This window comes from Lethenteron reissneri, chromosome 11 (genome assembly GCF_015708825.2).
Source record: "Lethenteron reissneri isolate LAM-NWPU_2019-01 chromosome 11, ASM1570882v1, whole genome shotgun sequence".
In the NCBI taxonomy this organism is placed as follows: domain Eukaryota; kingdom Metazoa; phylum Chordata; class Hyperoartia; order Petromyzontiformes; family Petromyzontidae; genus Lethenteron; species Lethenteron reissneri.
Genome location: NC_083789.1, coordinates 1,693,110 through 1,711,284, shown reverse-complemented (window position 1 = coordinate 1,711,284; position 18,175 = coordinate 1,693,110). Strand labels below are relative to the sequence as shown.

Genomic DNA, 18,175 nt, shown 5'->3' with positions numbered 1-18,175 from the left:
GGAAAACAGATCAGTTGGGAGGGCAATATGAGCAGGTGAATGGGACCATCCACGAGACAGACCAAAGACCACGAGATCTGGAAAGCGTCTCTCATGGGCATCAAACCTCTATAATGACGATGCCACTCAACAGATTATAAAACAATGTCAAAACTGCACATAAACATGCAATAAAGGATGACAAACACTGACCTCTGGCAGAGCCCAGCCGGACAGCAATTCTCGCATCTGCTTGGCATGGTGGGCCGAGCGCCCTGCGCGACGCCGCCGGCTCAGCTTCTGCTTCAGCGTGGCCAAGCTGGGCGCCGCAGCCTTGCGCTTGCGCTCGCTGCGCTGGCGCTCGTGGGAGCCTGGGCGCGACAGCGCGGCCGACGCGGCGGCCCCGAAACCTCCGCTGCTGCCGCCGCCCATCGCGTGCCCGACACTTCCCGGTACTCCGTTGCCACCGCCGCTGCCGCCGCCTCCACCACTCCCCCCGCCGAGCCCAACTCCGGCACGTTTGCTGTCCAGGCTGAAGCCTTGGTGTTGTGCCAGCACAGAAATACCTGCACAAAATACAGGAACACCGTTGTAAACTTGATTTCATGCCTCTAACTTCAGAATCAAATACCACAGCATGGAATGTAATTTGTAACTTCGGCATAATAGATCTAGGCTACAACATATTCACAAAGTAGCACCAGCAAAAGTTGCGTTAAAGGTACATAAATTATAATTTTCAGAATTAATTTTAAGCAATGAACAGGGAGGACAATATATACATTTAATCCATAACTTAAGAGCAATGGCCAAACATTACCAATTGGGACATGAAATGCAAACTATGAAAATTAAATCCGCATTGAAGCAAATTAAACAAATGTTGGAACATGTGGTTTAATTGCCCACATAAATGAAGTTGTGAAAAGGCTATAATTTAAGCAATTATTTTCATCATAACACCTTACGAAGTACCAATACTTTTTCAGGAGGGTCAGGCATTAGGAGGTTTGGCCCATTACATTTTAAGTACTTTGCATGTGGGAAGAAACTCAAGTGCGCATGGAAAACCTAAAGAATGGCATAACAGAAAAAGGTCCACATGGATATTTTTACTATCATATCAACCTTGCTATGTCATCATGTCATGGACCAAGTATAAATTAAAACTCTTACAGGGGAGTGCATCACCCTGTGTGATAGAACATACCTTGAATGAGAATACACAACTTTGTTTATAAGATTGCTTTAAGGAACCGAGGGGGCATACTTAATATATGCCCTGCTATAGAGAAATCTTCTTTACCAAGCAGTCCCGTCGATAGTCAACTCTCAGACTCTAAATTTAGCCAAATTAAGTGAAAACCCCGATATAATTTAATGTTTTTATAACCATCCTTGGTAACTGGGTTGCGACGATCAAATCCCTATGCATGAGAACCCAGTTTGATCATGGGTTCGAGCCCAACATCTCAGCAGTCCTGGTTCAGTGCTGACCTCTGACCCACCCGGCCTGCACAACAAGTTGTTTAAAGGGTCTCTCCCCAGGTGCATTATTACGATTCAGGGTCGTAATAGAATTTTGAAATTGATTTTAATCTATTTTTACCATGTCGTGTTGCATTCTTATATCTTCAGCAATGCGTGTCCAATCTCATTAAATCCCCAATGTTAATCTAACATCAGCAAATAATTTGCGTATAACACGCATAAATCACAAACTAATCAATTATTCATACAAGTGTACAGTGAGTGAAATCATCTATTTGAATATATGAACCAATTATCTGCCTGGTGAATATATTACACACTGGCAACAACACTGCGGTGTTCTCGCGAGCTGACAACGGTACCTGCATTGGACGGATGGTGCAGAGCGTTGATGCGGCCGCGCTGCGGGAAGGAGTGGTGTACGTGGGATGGACTGGCCCCCATGCTCGCTAGAGCAAGCAGAAAAGCATGCTCGCGTGTTCAGGTGCCAAACTGCCACTCTTTCGCTCGCAGGCAAACGGTATCGGACCACGGCTGTGATTTAATGATGTGCCTGCAGAAAATCACAAACAACAAACGTCCAATGAGTCACATTTAGTTGCATATCCTATGACCTCAACCAAAACAATCCCAATTAGTTTAAAATCTGGTTGAGTAAACCTGGCTGAACAAAGTGTTCTGAACAGTATAAATTATAATATAAACACATTTATAATAAAGGACTGTGACTATATATGGAAATAGATAAGGATGTAAAAATGTACGTATAATAATCATTAGCTCTTTGTCAATACACCTCAAGCCGTGATGGTCATTGGGGTTTTTGACCATGTCATCACATCCATGAGTTCAGGTTCAAGGGAGTACAGGGGGATCTAGGACCACTTCAGAGATCACTCAACTGATGTAAGCCATGACCAGGAATCAAAATCATGTGCTCAAGTTTTTTTTGCAATGTGTTACCGTAAATTAGTGCGCCACCACCTCACCCACACTGTGTATATAGATAACATTCCATTCGCAGTAACTGTACCAACAAAGTTAATTGCAAGTACCATTTACAACCTTAAGATACAAAAATACCTTTGTAAAAATTAAAATGTATGATATGAGCAGAGGATCTTTTTAAGCTGACAACTAATCTCCAGCAGATTAAATTTGGTTTAGCACTTATACCAATTATATTTTATCAGCCATGCAGGCTTTTCCAAGATTGGTGGGCCAGGAATTTCACATTTCGACCGAATTTCTATGAATAACGGACCTGAACTACACTCGAAATGCATTCACTATATTTTCTTTAAACATTTGAAAAAATAGTACTTGGAAATTGTTGTTTAAAATGCTAGTGTGTGGCTAAAGAAGAACAAATCTCAACTAGGAAAGTAGCCTATGAGCAGTTCAAGATCTATCCCTGAACACGTTTATGTGCGGTGTAAAGCAACGGAGACACAGTCACTTTAAACTCAATTTCCCACTATAGTGTGGGCACAGGAATGAGAATGTATGGCTCTATTCCAGCTGGTTATGCATTAGGCATTTTATTGGCCAAGATACCCATGAATGCATAAACACCACCCAAACAAAACACCCACACTGGCTACTTCCTTTAATTGTCCTCTGATGTAATCTCCATGGATACTCAGAACCTCCCCACCTTGACGTCTACAATTTCCTTCTCTTTATAAAAACAAAGCAATTCTAATTTATAGCCCTTTTTTTCAATTCACCGATGTGTAAGGGCCTCCCCACACTTGTCGGTCATAAGAGTTGTTTACCCATACTTGACCAAGTTGTTCAGTGTGTATCGGTCAAGGGGTAGGTCAGGACCAATTCAAATACCACTCACCACTCATGTTAGCCAGGAATCAAACTAGGCAGGTCAAGTTGATAAACGCAGTGCACTTAGCATAGCTCCAGCAGTCAACCTTTTTATTCTAATATTAGCCATCATTCATCGGAAGTCAATTAAATGACTAGCAGTTCATGAAAAGTGAATATTGGTTGTCTTGGGGGGAAACTGGCCCCTGCCACACGAAAGTTGAGCTTAAATTACTGGCTCCGGGATTCTCATGCAGATGAGCACCACTCCGTTGACCAGGGGAGAGTGATTTTCTTAACTTTTTCATATATAATTGCATTGAACAAAAAATAAGGCCAATTTTAGTGTACTGGTATTAAACGTTCTCCTTATTTTTAATTGTGTTCATGCAACAGTGGATATATATATGTCGAGAATTTCCATTTCCTTTACAACAATGAGCCTAATCACGTGTTGGAAATATTTTGTCAATATTTGGCAAACCTCTATTACCCACTCATGTTGTTATTTTTTTTATGCCAAAAAAGACTGAATGTGGCCTGCTGCCAACACAAAATGAGCACATTGTCAATTGGGCCTAGAGTATGGATTTAAATGCTGCACATAGAGCACCATAGGTGTGCATAAGTAGCAACGGATGAGGCGTTGGATGCTTCAAGAACTGAACATGTGAACACTGGTGGACACATCTTCTGTTGGTTATATTATCTAACAGGAGCTTACAGTGAATATCCTCATGGGGCCTTAGACTCCGTAAAAGATTGAAGGATAATTCCTACAACCACGTTGTCTCCTCACTCCAACACTGGGGAGGAGCTTGGCAGCTGTAATCCAGTGATGTAAAATCCACACTGCTATGGCTAGGGGCCAGTGTATCCATAGGGTGCCCACTAATGACTTCCCACATTGTTGGTACTTGTTTTATTGTTCCAGGGCTAAGCCAGCCCTCAAACGAAATTGAATGTTCAACCCTTTGATTGTGAGCCAAGTGCTCCAAGGTACCACACCAAGGCAGATGTTCTACATTTCAGGACAAGGCAGAATGCTGCACTGCAGCAGCATGGCATGACTATTCATCACCACCATCAGCCATGGTCAACCAATTCTGGACCAAGGCTTCCCCCCCCCAGCCACTTCCATCTCTCCCAATTTCTCATGAGTTACCCACTAAGTGTCAATTGGTGGATCTTGCAAAAACAGCGAGAATCTAGGAACCATTTATTTCCAAAAACTCCTCTCATCCATAGTCTTTTTAACGTCTGAGGAGTCAGGCAAACAAATCCTCAAATATTCCCATTACACTGCAACAAATTTTTTTTGTCCTGGGTAGTAAGTGTTATTTCCTAATGGTTTATGCCTCAAAAGCACAGAAAATTGCTATTATTCCCCACAAACTTTGCTTTTGTGACCAGGACATTATATTTTGAAATTTATTTGCCAGAACATTCCAGATAGATTCAGTGCTGAGTAAACTTGGAGTAACTTCTAGAACATTCGAGAACTTTCCAGTAATATAAATAGTCGTATAAATGCAGGGGCCTTAAGCCCACCAGTTCAGTTGGATTCCAGCTGCCTAAGTGGATACATATCTGCATTTTTCTGAGTTGGCATCAAGAGGCTGCAAGCATCCGGCAGATGCATTTTGCTATGTCTGCAGCCAATTTATCAAGACAAGAGCGAAAAAGTACTCTGTTGAAGCATCTGCTAAGATGTGTGAGGCCTACAAGGCATATTTTGGCATGCCTGACATGGATCAAGACAAACCCTGGGGACCTCATTTCACCTGTGAGCAATGCAAAAAAACTCTGTAAGGTAAGATGTACAAATTGTTGCTCGAAAATTTATGTTATACATTTTTAAAAAAAATGTAAATTGTAAAAGTTTATTATTTTTACAATTTTCAATGTTATTGAAAAAATATATATATGAAAAATGTTGCGAGAATCTCTTACACATTAGTCATGGGTGAAATACATGTATTTTTTAAGATGGTACAGAGGGGAAAAGAGAGCCATGAAGTTCGCTATCCCAAGAATTTGGCGGAAACCCACAGACCACTCAAGCAACTGCTACTTCTGCATGGTGGACCCTTCCAAACGTCGGACTGGCAAGAATGCACCTGCTATCACGTATCCAGACCTTCCGTCATCCATCACCCCGGTGCCACACTGCCATGAGATCCCCGTACCCACTCCTCCGGAGAGAGAGCAGCCAGTCTTTAGAAGAGAGCAGAAAGTCAGAGAGCGAAGAAGACGTTGTCGATCCAGATGACAATTTCAGAGGTGGAGCTGAGAAGAGAAACCCATACTACCCCAACCAACAAGACCTCAACGACTTGATCAGAGATCTTGGTCTCACCAAGTCCAATGCTGAGCTTTGATGCCTAGGCTCAAGCAGTGGAACTTGTTGGATGAAAGTGTGCAAGTCGTAGGTCAGAGGAAGCGTCACCAACCTTTTTGCAGCTTCTTCATCCGTCAAGATGGGCTCTGCTTCTGCCACAATGTGACCAGTCTGTTCGAGGCAATCGGATTCGCCTGTAACCAGAATGAGTGGCGCCTCTTCATTGACAGCTCATCCCGGAGCCTCAAAACCGTGCTCCTCCATAATGGTAAAAAGTACCCGTCTCTTCCCCTGGCTCACTCGGTGCACCTCAAAGAGGATTACAACAGCATCAAGACCTTGCTGGATGCCTTGAAGCATGATGAGTACGGCTGGGAGGTCATCGGAGACTTCAAAATGGTGGCATTCCTGATGGGTCTCTAAGGCGATTTTACCAAGTTTCCCTGCTATCTTTGCCTTTGGGACAGCAGGCACACCAAGGCGCACTACCACAGGCGGAACTGGCCACAACGGACCGAGTTCTCTGTGGGGAGGAACAACGTCAAGTGGGAGCCACTGGTGGACCCCCGGAAGGTGCTGATGCCACCACTGCCCATCAAATTGGGCCTTATTAAACAATTTGTCAGAGCTGTAGATAAGGAGTCAGCAGCCTTAAAGTACCTTCAAGACTTCTTCCCTCATGTCTGAGGCAAAGGTCAAAGCCGGTGTCTTCGTCAGACCACAGATAAAGAAGATCCTGGAGTGCAATTAATTCCCCAAGAAGCTCACCGATAAGAAAGCGGCTTGGAACAGCTTTGTCGCAGTGGTTCGTGGCTTCCTGGGCAATCACAAGGTCGAAAACTATGTGGAGCTGGTTGAGACTCTGGTGAAGAACTACGCACAATGGGCTGTAGGATGTCCCTCAAAGTCCATATCCTTGATGCTCATCTTGATAAATTCAAGGAGAACATGGGAGACTCGGAGGAGCAAGGCGAGCGCTTCCACCAGGATATACTGGACTTTGAACGCCGCTACCAAGGACAGTATAACAAGAACATGATGGGAGACTACATTTGGGGGCTGATTCGTGAAAGTGATTTACAGTAGAATTGTAAATCTCGAAAAACTACTCACTTCTAAATCTTTTGTAGTAATTTTTGTATTACTTTAGTATAAATACATGTTAATTTTGATTAATATGCTGTTGTTTTCTGACTTTATGTGAACGAAAAGACACAAATTCGCCCGTTTTCTCTATGAAAATGGTAAATTTCAAAATATCACTGTCCTGGTCACAAAAACAAAGTTTGTGGGGAATAATAGCCATTTTCTATACTTTTTAGGCATAAGAAATTATGAATTAACACTTACTACCCAGGAACAAAAATTGTGTTACATAGTGTTATCTGTAGAACTGCACTTCTATTATCTGTTATTTAATAGACGCTATGAGTCACAGAATGGATGCTAAAATAATCCTATTAGCCATTATATTAGTCGATAATATAAAGTTTGCGAACAGTTTGGAGCGAAAGTCATTCAAAATCTTGTGCAATCGTTAACAGATAAGAAACTATTATGACAACAATGACGATGACAGACAAAGTTACTACTGTAGTTACTGCCACCATCACTGCCATTACTGGCTGTTGAAGATAATAACGGTAGTGTCGATGGCTGTCGTGGGCATTGCCAGCCACTGCCACCAAAGCAGCTAAATGGAATTGAGTGTTGAAGCTGCACTGACGTCTCAACTACCATGTGGAAGTAGATGCAATATGTGTGGCACAGTGGTAATGCTTGTGTGTCTTTCAGAAATAATCACCTGGGATTGATTCCTGACTCGGGCCCCTTTCTGTGTGGATTTCATAATTCTCGCATTATTCTGCATTGATTTCCTCCGGATTCTCCAGTTTCCTCCCATCGCTAAAAGAAATCCACAATAAAACTGGAATTGAAAAACTACCTGCAAATTACTCAATGGGAATTGCAGAGAGCAACAACGCCCCCAACTGTGAAAACTCGACAGGATCCTCCTGAAAAAGTATTGAGACTCTGAAAGGCTTTCCTGGGTAAAACATAATAATATATCTCTGTGGTTTAATAAAGCATGAAAGAAAAATAAAAAAAAATTCCCTTCTGAAAAGAAGATGAATTGAGTCATCATTCCACTATATATGAATTTCATACACTATTATGCCTCGCTTTTGTAAACTATAAAAGAGGCATCTGATTCAGTGGAAGCCAATGCAGTCATCCGAGCTTTGACAAACCATGGCCTTAATAAAAACAAATAAATGTATCCAAAGATATTACAAAAAAATTACAAAGAAGCAGCTGCTGCACTGAGATTGCATCGACAGACAAAAGATAAATATGAAGTCCGGAGAGAAAATACTCTCAGATCAAGGCTATTCACAGCAACATACCAAGATCGTTTCCAAAAATTGGACTGCAGAAAATATGGCATAAACATAAATGATGAAATTATTATCCGGTGTATGTGCAGAAGTGTGATGGATTGTAGCATCGCAAAACTGTGAGGAATGGCAATGGCACGGGGAAGCCTTTAAACAGCAGTGTATAGGCCAGGGGTCGGCAACCTACGGCTCCGGAGCCGCATGCGGCTCTTTACGGGCTGCTTCTTGACGATGAGTATGTATGTACTCAGATGCATTGCAGCTCTTGAAATACTGAATTTTGTACCGAATTGGAAAGAAATGGCTCTTCTTGTTATTTTGGTTGCCGACCCCTGGTATAGGCTGATGGTCATGATTATCCACAACAATTCATATTTTGAAGAAAATTTGTATTCTCAACTTTACTTATCCACCAGACCATCAAACAATAAAACTGTCACTGTATGGTTTTAAAGTATCGTCCTCTGTCTTCGAATAAATAGGAGTTAAAATGTGACAATGCTTTACAGTATGCTCAATCCATTAAAGATTTTACTATTCGTGGCCATATCTCCACTTGTACCAAGGGCTGACCGTTACCTAACGGTCAGTGAAAGCAGGCGCCACATCTCCTACCGCATGAAGGAAGCGGCGTGTCTCACCGTCGTAATGGGTATGACAACTGCGACTGATGAGACGTGGGCCATGATGGACCTTCTGGTGCGTAAATGGCAACGAGCAGCGAGCCAGGGTGAGCACAGGTGAATGATGCTTCTGCCCTTTTCTGGGGCATCACATTTCAAATGGTTTCAACGTGAACGTCTGCTGCGGTGGCACCAAGGCTTTTGTTGAACACAAAATATCCAGGGTGCCTTCTCAGTCAAACGCGCCATGGAATGGTCACCTCTTTACATTGGCAACCTCGATCCTGTGCAGACATTTCCACCTTCCCATGGCAGTCGCAATTATGGAGTGTATTGCTCTGAAAATATGATCGTGCTATTTCATTTTGTAAATTACAACTATAGTAATGATATAATGTATTTATAAAATGCATGACGAAAAGCTTTCACAAAACAGTCTATTCATCAGAACCTACAAGGCTTAAAATTTACGAGCAACAACCTAAACGCTGGGTTCAGTTTTTAGCGTGATCCATAACACATGCAAAGAAATAATTAAAATTGATTGTCAGTTTGCCACATATCGAAAAGGCTAATAATTAAAATAAAAGTCCAGCCCAGATTATGTTTGTTTGAATGAACCACAGTAAGTGATGACATCTGCTGCTGGTGTCTTATGAGATGGGCAATACTGTTTGTTATGCTTTAATTCTCCAATCCAATTTTCCAGGAATGTAATATTGCTATGGATTGCCTTTGACGGAATATCTCGTTGCGCGACCCCTCTTGTGAATCGTATTGTGCCACTCTTCACGCTACCTAAATGTAGCGGTTCACTTTGCCAGTCGCTTCACTTAACTTTAATTCATATTTATCACGAGTGGCTTACGAGAACTGCTCCATTTCCATGGAATAAAATGGCTATTCATTATCTAAAAAAACAGGCAAAGTATTGTTTTATCCTCATTTGTCTGTTTTCAAATCTAGTTGATATTATGTGTGTTTGATGGTAGAAAACCCTTTCATAAATCCAGCTTGCCCAAGTCATTGGGTGGCCCTCAACATTTTGCATTATTCAGTTCACTGTGATCTTCATGAATAACGTATATCCTTGTGATGGGCTAATGAGTCTGTAATGCTTCAATTCCATACAATATAACTTTTTTAATCATGATAATCTATAATTGGAGGATTTCTGTGCAAACATTTAGTAAATACGTACTTTAAATTGTCAACAGTTGATGAAGCTCACAAATATTCCATCTGGTAAGAAGCATTTCCCTTTAAGTACACTGTGAAGGACAGTGGTTATTTCGTCAGGTGGGACATCTGGAATATCTTCATCATCTGATGATGCACTTTCCTCTTGTGGCATAAAAACACTTGCAAGACATCTGCGTAAGATTATTTCACTCGCTTTATGATATCATTTGTTGTTGTTCCATCTTGCTAAGGGCCACCATTTGTGATTTACCAATGAACAAAATCCTTCCAATGTTTTCATGCTCCCTTTCTTTAGAAAAACTTCAAACACTTTGCCTAGTGATCTCCCGATTCATAATCTCATGCTTAATGATTTTAAAGTGCCCGTGACTTTGGACTCAAGATACATATGGGAAAAATGAAAATTGTGTACAAGTATGCTTGTAAAAATAAGACAATTGTTGAAGGGACAACTGGAAAACACACCTATATATACATATGGCATCATGGGATCTCCTTTGCCAGTACCAAAATATACTAATAGGGTTTTTCCCCTTTTTTCTGGCAACAAAACTGACACCAAAACTGACACCAGGTATTGTGGTTAATGTAAGCATGATTCCTTGCAAAAGGTGTCAGTTTTGTTGCCAGAAAAAAGGGGAAAAACCCTATTAATACATATGGCAATTAATGAAGGTGGAAAAGATGGAAATCATGATAGAGGCAAACAAGAGCAGGATTTAGTGCTATGAAAATGTGTATTTCATGATGAAAAGCAGCAACCATTGTACATTAAGACAAATGTTTTGACTTTGTGCATATTACCTGCGAAGATGCATGACCTGGAAACAAGAACACTGACAAAGAAAATGAAACAAAAGCTGAAAGGTATACCAAGAAATACGGATATTAGATTAACAGACAGAGAGAGAAACATATGGATCAAACAGCCTGTTGAAATTTTATAACGATGGGCTTGGTCAGGACACGCCAATGAAGAAGGACTGCCTACGGATGAGACTGTTGACACAATGGTCACCATGACCCCATTGGGGAGAATGCCCTCAAGAGGAGCACCACAGCACAGATCGAGCAAGTAGGCCGGTGCACGCACAGGACCGGCATCATTGACTCTGGCATCGCAAGACCGTAAGGAAAGGCAACAGCTTGGGGAGGGGGCTTCATCCAGCATTGGACACAAAGCCACTAAATTCACAAAAATATTGAAAAAATAATCTAGTCTTCAGTTGAATTGCAACCCTGAATTGCACCAATTCACTGAATTGTGAAAGGAGTGAATACCTGTACACGCCTAAATGGCAGTATACATCAACAAATATTTTTTCTTAAAAATAATGTCATACCAAACGGTTTGCAATCATGTTCATAACATTATAAGTCCAAGGCCGAAGTGCATTTGGTCAGCAGATAAGATAAAACCAAGCTGTTAAGCCAGTCCATTGCCCAGGTAACTGTTTTCAATTGTCCTTTACCACCCATTAATGTCCAACACTTTGTCTTGGGAACTATAAGGCATCCTAAGCATAGAGTTTAATTACTTATATTTTTAAAAACAAAAAAGTAAATCTAAACGGTATGCTATACTCAGGCAAATGCAATAATGCTCCATACCCTTCTTATTGTACAAATCTGTGCTTCCTATTATTTTTAAGCAGACGCTGCAAGTCAGAATAACATTAAGACGTGGGAGCCACGTTAGGGGTTTTTTTGGGCTGGAATTGAAAACCAAAATATAATTGTTATTGTGCAAGTTTCCAGTGATATTTAATTCCAAGCAAAAGTTTTGTTTGGAAACCTGTTGCTGTTGATTTAAGTACAATAAAAACAAATTAAAGGAGGATCTTTTGCCCGAGCACACTGCACTTGTTTGGTCAGGCCGGAAAATACAAAGCAAATAAAAGGCAGAAGTCGAGTACAATTTGCACACTGTCTGCAAACTCTTTAGTACAGTGTGCTCACTCAGTACATGTTTTTTATCCTTGGTGAGGGCAGGAGGCCAAGGGAACGGGGGTGCTGCTGTAGAGTTAGCCCAGTCAACATTTCCCCGAGACAACCAAACGTATCTCACTTATTGGTCTCACTCTTTGCATGTCCCTTTGTCCATCCATCATATATTTTTGTGATCTACGTAAATATTCGCTTGTTCCGATACCGTGATATGTCCTATCATCATCAGCCTTCCACAAGATGGTCAAACTACTGCTGGATGAAGATCTCCCTAAGCCGCCATGTCGCCCGCAAGCCTGAGATGTAACAATCAACCGCGCGCCTGCACAAGAACTGTTTCATCGGCTCATCTTGGTCCACATCCACTCAGACGAGATCCATTCTTTGGCTGCAACTCTGTCATTACTCATTCTGAATTATGTCATTAATCTACCAATGTTCTCGATTCCATGTTCCTCTTTTGCGTTTCTCATTTATTAACTCCCATTCATTAAATATGTTTTAACTATTACAAACAACAATACAATGTCGAAGCCTACGTGAAATTCCTTATAGCGCTGTGGGGGGAGGAACCCCTTGAGTACAACAATGTCTTAAGAAACATTTAGTATTTGCAACACGTTTTCCATAGATGCCAACAACACAACTTTTGAGTGACTGCACGCGATTGGGCAATGATGATAATGGCTTATAATTGATGTGTCCTGTAGCAAGGTTTGTTGCCTACCCAAGAAAGGCATTTTTTATGTTTTGGGAAAATAATCATCATTCACATTCCACTCGAATACAAATTCAACTCTCAGCAGTTGGGAGATAAAACATATATTGAACAATACATGACTTTTACTTTTGTAATATACACCCAAAATATATTGCCGCTTGCCTGAGATCCTCACACTTTAAACATTTAGGGGAAGAGTATCAGAGCATTTGTGACCATGTGTTTTTTTATTTTAAAGTCACATTTTAATGTGTATAAATATAAACTTCTTGAAGCAGAAAACAGATTAAGGATGAGAGAATGATAAGGGCATGATGGTGAAACTGCTTCGAAAATGATCGTGGCCTGCTCACTTGAGCAGGGGAAGCCTAAACTTGACAAGACGCACTGTTATGGATTTCATATTCACGGTACACTGAAAAAAGGGATAATGCAAAATGAACTAAACATTCATGCTGAACGAGCATGTTTTCTAAAAAAAAACTCATTTAGAAAAAATAAATGCACATTGCACATTCCTGGTCACTTTAATTGTTACTTATGACACAGTTTGGCAGCTACAACATTAATCCATGTAAAAATGGAAAATGGAAATATATTTTCTGCCTTCGAGAGCATTTCTTAAATTAGTGTTAAATTAGTGTTCAGAACCATATGCGACTTCTTGGCTTATTTCAAGATGGCCTTGTCTAATTTGGTCAGAGAGAGATGGATCAGATCAGCTAACCAACTATGGTGGTTAGGGAGACACTCACCAGCTTGACTGGGCTAACTTTTTGTAACAAATAACTTTTTTTTAAATCATGGTCCTCCCTTATATATTGCACTTCTAGTTCTTTGAAAGGCTCAAACGTTGAGCCCTTTCACGCACTCTTCCTTCATTACCTCCTCTTGCTGGCCTTGACTCGGGAGGCCTGCCATATGAGACAGTGGGCTAAGAGAAGGGTTGAACTGTTGAGGAGGTAGACATTTGTGCTATCACAACCTCCTCCTGTAATAGTGGGTTCGTTGCATTGTTTTTGGGAACAAGATTAAAATGACCAATTACTGTCATTTTTAATTGGCATGATAATCTGTAAAATAAATTAGATTATTCTATAATATACCTGTGATTGAAAGAGGTGGGTGTCAGGAATAATATGTAACACTTTCCTTCTTTAATTTACAAAACCAATATCCATCATTTTATTCAATTAGTAGCGGGTTTTGCTCACTCCCTATCAGAATTAGCATCCACATCCAATGGAGGAAAATTAGCACAAGACATTAGGACAACCAACCCCCAAGTAAAAACAATTAACCACCTCCCTGTAATTTAAGGCTCCGATTAAAAAATAATTTTTTTCACAATTTTTATAGCAAATTGCATTTTTAAACCTTCATAGTTTCTGAATAGTAAAATGGAAATGAAGAGATGATGAGGAATAAAATCGATCACCTGTTAGGACAATGTGAGAAGATGGATGGACTCTCCATGGGAAATGCTGAAGTGCATGCCAGCTGGTAAGCATCTGTCATGGGCATCAACTCCCAGTTATGAGGATGACACTAAATAGATGGACCTTTCAAGAACATCCCGGAACTACATCAGTCACTTATTCCATCATCTTATCAGTCACTTATTCCATCAACCTATATATTAGATGCAATCCACATAATACAGTAGAATGTCTTAAGAGTATGCTTACATATGATTCACTGAATTGGCAGTCTGATTTTATTATTACACTATTAAATAGAAACATAGGCACAAAAGTTTCAATCGATCGCACAAATTGGATTTCTTCATGCACTTATTGGTGATGTGCATGACAGGATAGTCTAGTATCGTTGGAAGGCATGTACAAATTGATATGTAAAACGAAGATTAATGTCAGTATTCGACTCCACTGCTTAGAGAATAAAAAATGTTTTACGCTATTAAGGTGGACCGCTTAAAAAATTAGCTTATGATGCAGTTGCATCATATTTGCTTAGTTTGTTCGTGAAATATCATGTCTCATGCGCTCAGACCAGCTGACCAAATGTTTTTTGCGTAACTTGAAAAGTGTTTTGCTGGCAAATTATTGTTTTGACAGTTACACTAATATTTCAATGACCTGCACTAAATTGTATGTGCAAATATGTATGAATCAATGGCATTGCAATGCAAGGACAGGTAGAAATTACAATATCCTGTTTGAATAGTGATTGAATGCTGTATTTGTAATGCTATTTTATAGTGACAATTTCATTATTTATAATGCAGAAGGTTGATGTATCGTAAATAACTTCACAAGCAACATTAAATAAGGTAACAGTATAACATGTACTCGTTTAATACAAGACATAAGAGTTGTTTATAAGACAATGCAGTCAAAACATGACATCAAAATGTAACCGTTAGGATGTTGTGTATACAGGAAATAAAATTGCATATAGATTATGTAAAAAAAAGTACACACTATGAATGATGGTTTAAAAATAATCAACTTAAGGGTCAACAATAATAAACAAAACATCTATCGGAAATGCACAATATTGTAATTAGAGTAAAGTGGGAGGCATGGAATGAACAAAATTACTTCCACTGAGCAGACCTATGAGAGAAGGCAGATATTAGAGTGATAGGGTTGATGAAACTTACACCAGTTTAAGTACATACAGTATGATGAAACTTACACCAGTTTAAGTACATACAGTACGCTAGTTAAAAGCCACAAATGCCCTCGCAACAGAAGTGTTGATGCACAGGTACATGCCAGAGGTGTAATGTTAAACTCTAGGACATAGCAGCAGTATCCTACATCCCCCAACGCTTGAAGATAAAGAGATGTAGGCTAGACATGGTAGGTTTACGAGGTGTAAGCGATGGTGTCAGCAGGGGAAGAGATGCTGTGTTTTCAGTGATGGGTGAAAGTAAAATTTAACAGATCACGGAGAGAAAGTGAATTCGGTATCAAGGACAACACCAATATGGTGAACTGGTACAATAAGACTGATGGTCGTGTTATGGATATATGACATTGATAGTAATGAGTGATGATAAAGCGGTCTTAGGTGATGTATGTATGTACTGGATGTTGAACTTCTTTTGCACCATACGTAACCAACCATGCTAATCGGAGGTGATGCAGGACAGAAAGTGAACTCAAGTGTGTCCCACACAACATTAATAAATACGGTGAACTTTTATAACAAGACGTAAGGTAAGGTTATAGGTTTTTCTTACGCAAGTATTATTTTTACCAAAGAACACACTGAAGCAAAGACATCAACGACACGGTAATACACAGCGTGTATAAGTCAACAGAGTGAAACTACGACTTGCACAATAACACACCTGCCTACGCTTAAGGGGTCGGTGGTACCAAACAACACTTCTTTCAGACAAGGGGTCTCAGCTGCAATACACACCTCGTGGGTTCATTAACTTGACATCCAACACGTAGTAATAATGATGGAAAGGCTGCCGTAGTTCACTCGAGATTATTCACGTAAATTGCAGCGATCACCGCCGTCACAAGCTTCAATGACCTGACCGCCGAATACTTGACAAGAACCGGAGCCATGATCCCACAGGCCGGGAAACGCGGACTCAGATTCCACCGATATTACTCCCATCGACTTGCCGCCTCGCTCTTATTTGCGACGGGGCCACCCGTCTGTAAAATGGTAACAATGGGCTTGCATTCCGACAAATATGCACACAAGAGATTAAATAAAGAGCACAGGGAGGTAAAGAAGGATCGCTCCGAGATTGTAACGCAATCATTAACGAAAGCCCTTCGAGATACCATTGGCACGATTCGGAAAACACAGTTCAATGAATCCATTATTTAACTGTTTTGGTTGCACGGTCTCGTTTATCGTCACTATAATAACAACGGAAATGTACATCCCTTTGCCAATCCACTGCTGGACGAAGGCCTTCCCAAGACATGTTGTCCGCGGGGTTTTATTTGACCGCACTTTCTCACGCTGGGGTGTGTGCCCACCACTGATTGTTGTTATTCGCCGTGTCCAGGCATCGTAACTTTCTGACCCGCCCCAACTGGACATCTGTGAAAAAGAGCTTTATAGCTCATCGGATTCCTCCAGTATACATATTCGAACTCAGGCCGCCTAGTTCATACCGCTTTACGCTAACCACCGTTTACCTCAGTGCTAATAACCAGTTTTAAAGCTAATTTAGACCGCGAGTATCTTATTCAAGGGATACCTGGGTTCGAAATGCGTCTGCGCTGTATCATTTGTACTGTTTGTTGTCTGCACAGAACTGCCAACCTCACGAATCGACGCAATGTGACGTTGACAATCTATTTTAATCGATACGTCGCGGTGTGCTTGGCAAGCGGCCGAACCCGCCCGAACTCGAGCCGCGGGCCCCATTTGGGGACCAGAGCCGCCTCATCACTCATCATCCCGACTCAACCGTGGCCACGCACATCCACAGCAGCAGCATCCTCCTCCCCCTCCACCCAAGGTCGTCAGCTCACGCAGGTGAACCTACACACACAATTCTCCACGCACCGTATTTTTTTTTTCAAACATCATCAGCAGCTTTGTCCACTCCACTGCTGGATGAAAGCAGCATTCAAGTCACCGCCACCTCTCATGATACTGCGATGGTAATAATCCACACAGCGTCCGCGCACCACCTGATTTCACGGCTCCATCTCCTGCTCGGTTGTACATCCACTGGAACGAGTTTCACCGACAAATATCAAACGAAAACAATTCGGGCCCAATAGCCGACGAGTCTTCACGATGTTTTTCAACATCAAACTGACGAGGAATTTCCGACTTCTAAAAGAGAGACTCATCGGCCCACACCACCGGTGATGAAGCCCACGGGCTGACCACCACTGCCTTGCTGCTGATGAGCCCCAGAGAAGTCAAAACCCCAAGCTGCCATGGTGCTCGCTACCGAAAACGCACAGAGCCGGGAGGGCCCAATATAGCAGCCTCTGATGGGAAGCTCAATGTTATTTTTGAAACCAAAAGCTTCGCCTGTGAAGCAGAGCCTCGCGTAATCGCGTCATTACGGCAGCGTTTACCTCGAGCAACGACAGTGACCGTGCTTTAACAATTACTGTATTTATTTTAACAAAAAATAGAGAATTCTGGCGATAACACAGCGCGGAGCGATGGAGCGGGCGGACCTACGGGCGGCGGGGGGGGGGGGTGTCTCCGCGGCCACTCCACACACACAGCTGCGAGGCACTTCACTTACGTGGTCGTCGTTGTTGCCGGCTGCGATTGGTACCGCCGCCGCCGTCGTCGGCGAAGCTCGCGGTAGTTGTGCGAGACGACCGCCGTTGTTATTGTTCGCCTGACGCCTCAGCGCCGCCGAGCGCTCGCCACTCGCTCCGACATGACGACCCAGCCACTTCCGATCCGCGTGACGTCACCGCGGACTTCCGGAAGACGCCACGCCCACTATAGGCCACGCCCATCGTCGTGGAGACACGCCCCCTAAGTCGAGCAAACCACGCCCCCTGTGACTGAGAGCCTTTCGCAAGGCGGACTGAATCAAAGTCATATTCTTCTTGGTTCTTTCGGTAAAGTCACGTAGAATGGAAATAATAAAATAATAAAAATGTAACATAATAAAATAATTCCATTCTACGTTACTTTACCTAAAGAACCAAGAAGATGAATCTCTGCA

The 18,175-nt window shown here is 41.7% G+C and overlaps 1 protein-coding gene and 1 long non-coding RNA gene across 3 annotated transcripts in view; one reads left to right on the top strand and one right to left on the bottom strand.

The window, feature by feature from the left end:
• The window catches only part of BTBD7 (BTB domain containing 7), a 58,487-nt gene extending 40,563 nt beyond the window's left edge, over nucleotides 1–17,924 (bottom strand). Inside the window, exons 1-3 of one of the 2 annotated variants that reach the window (XM_061549750.1) lie at nucleotides 17,741–17,924; nucleotides 1,833–2,023; nucleotides 193–545 (exon numbers count right to left, since the gene is read on the bottom strand). In XM_061549750.1, coding sequence (XP_061405734.1) covers nucleotides 193–545; nucleotides 1,833–1,914 — 435 coding nt within the window. In that variant the 5' untranslated portion in view covers nucleotides 1,915–2,023; nucleotides 17,741–17,924. Of the gene's footprint in view, nucleotides 1–192; nucleotides 546–1,832; nucleotides 2,024–16,952; nucleotides 16,995–17,740 lie in introns of those variants that run through there. The other variant, XM_061549751.1, reaches the window with a different exon arrangement.
• LOC133341258 (uncharacterized) lies at nucleotides 4,861–6,808 on the top strand. Its single transcript, XR_009755028.1, has 2 exons — nucleotides 4,861–5,104; nucleotides 5,281–6,808. It is a non-coding gene; the product is annotated as an uncharacterized LOC133341258 (long non-coding RNA).
• Nucleotides 17,925–18,175: the final 251 nt, after the last annotated feature.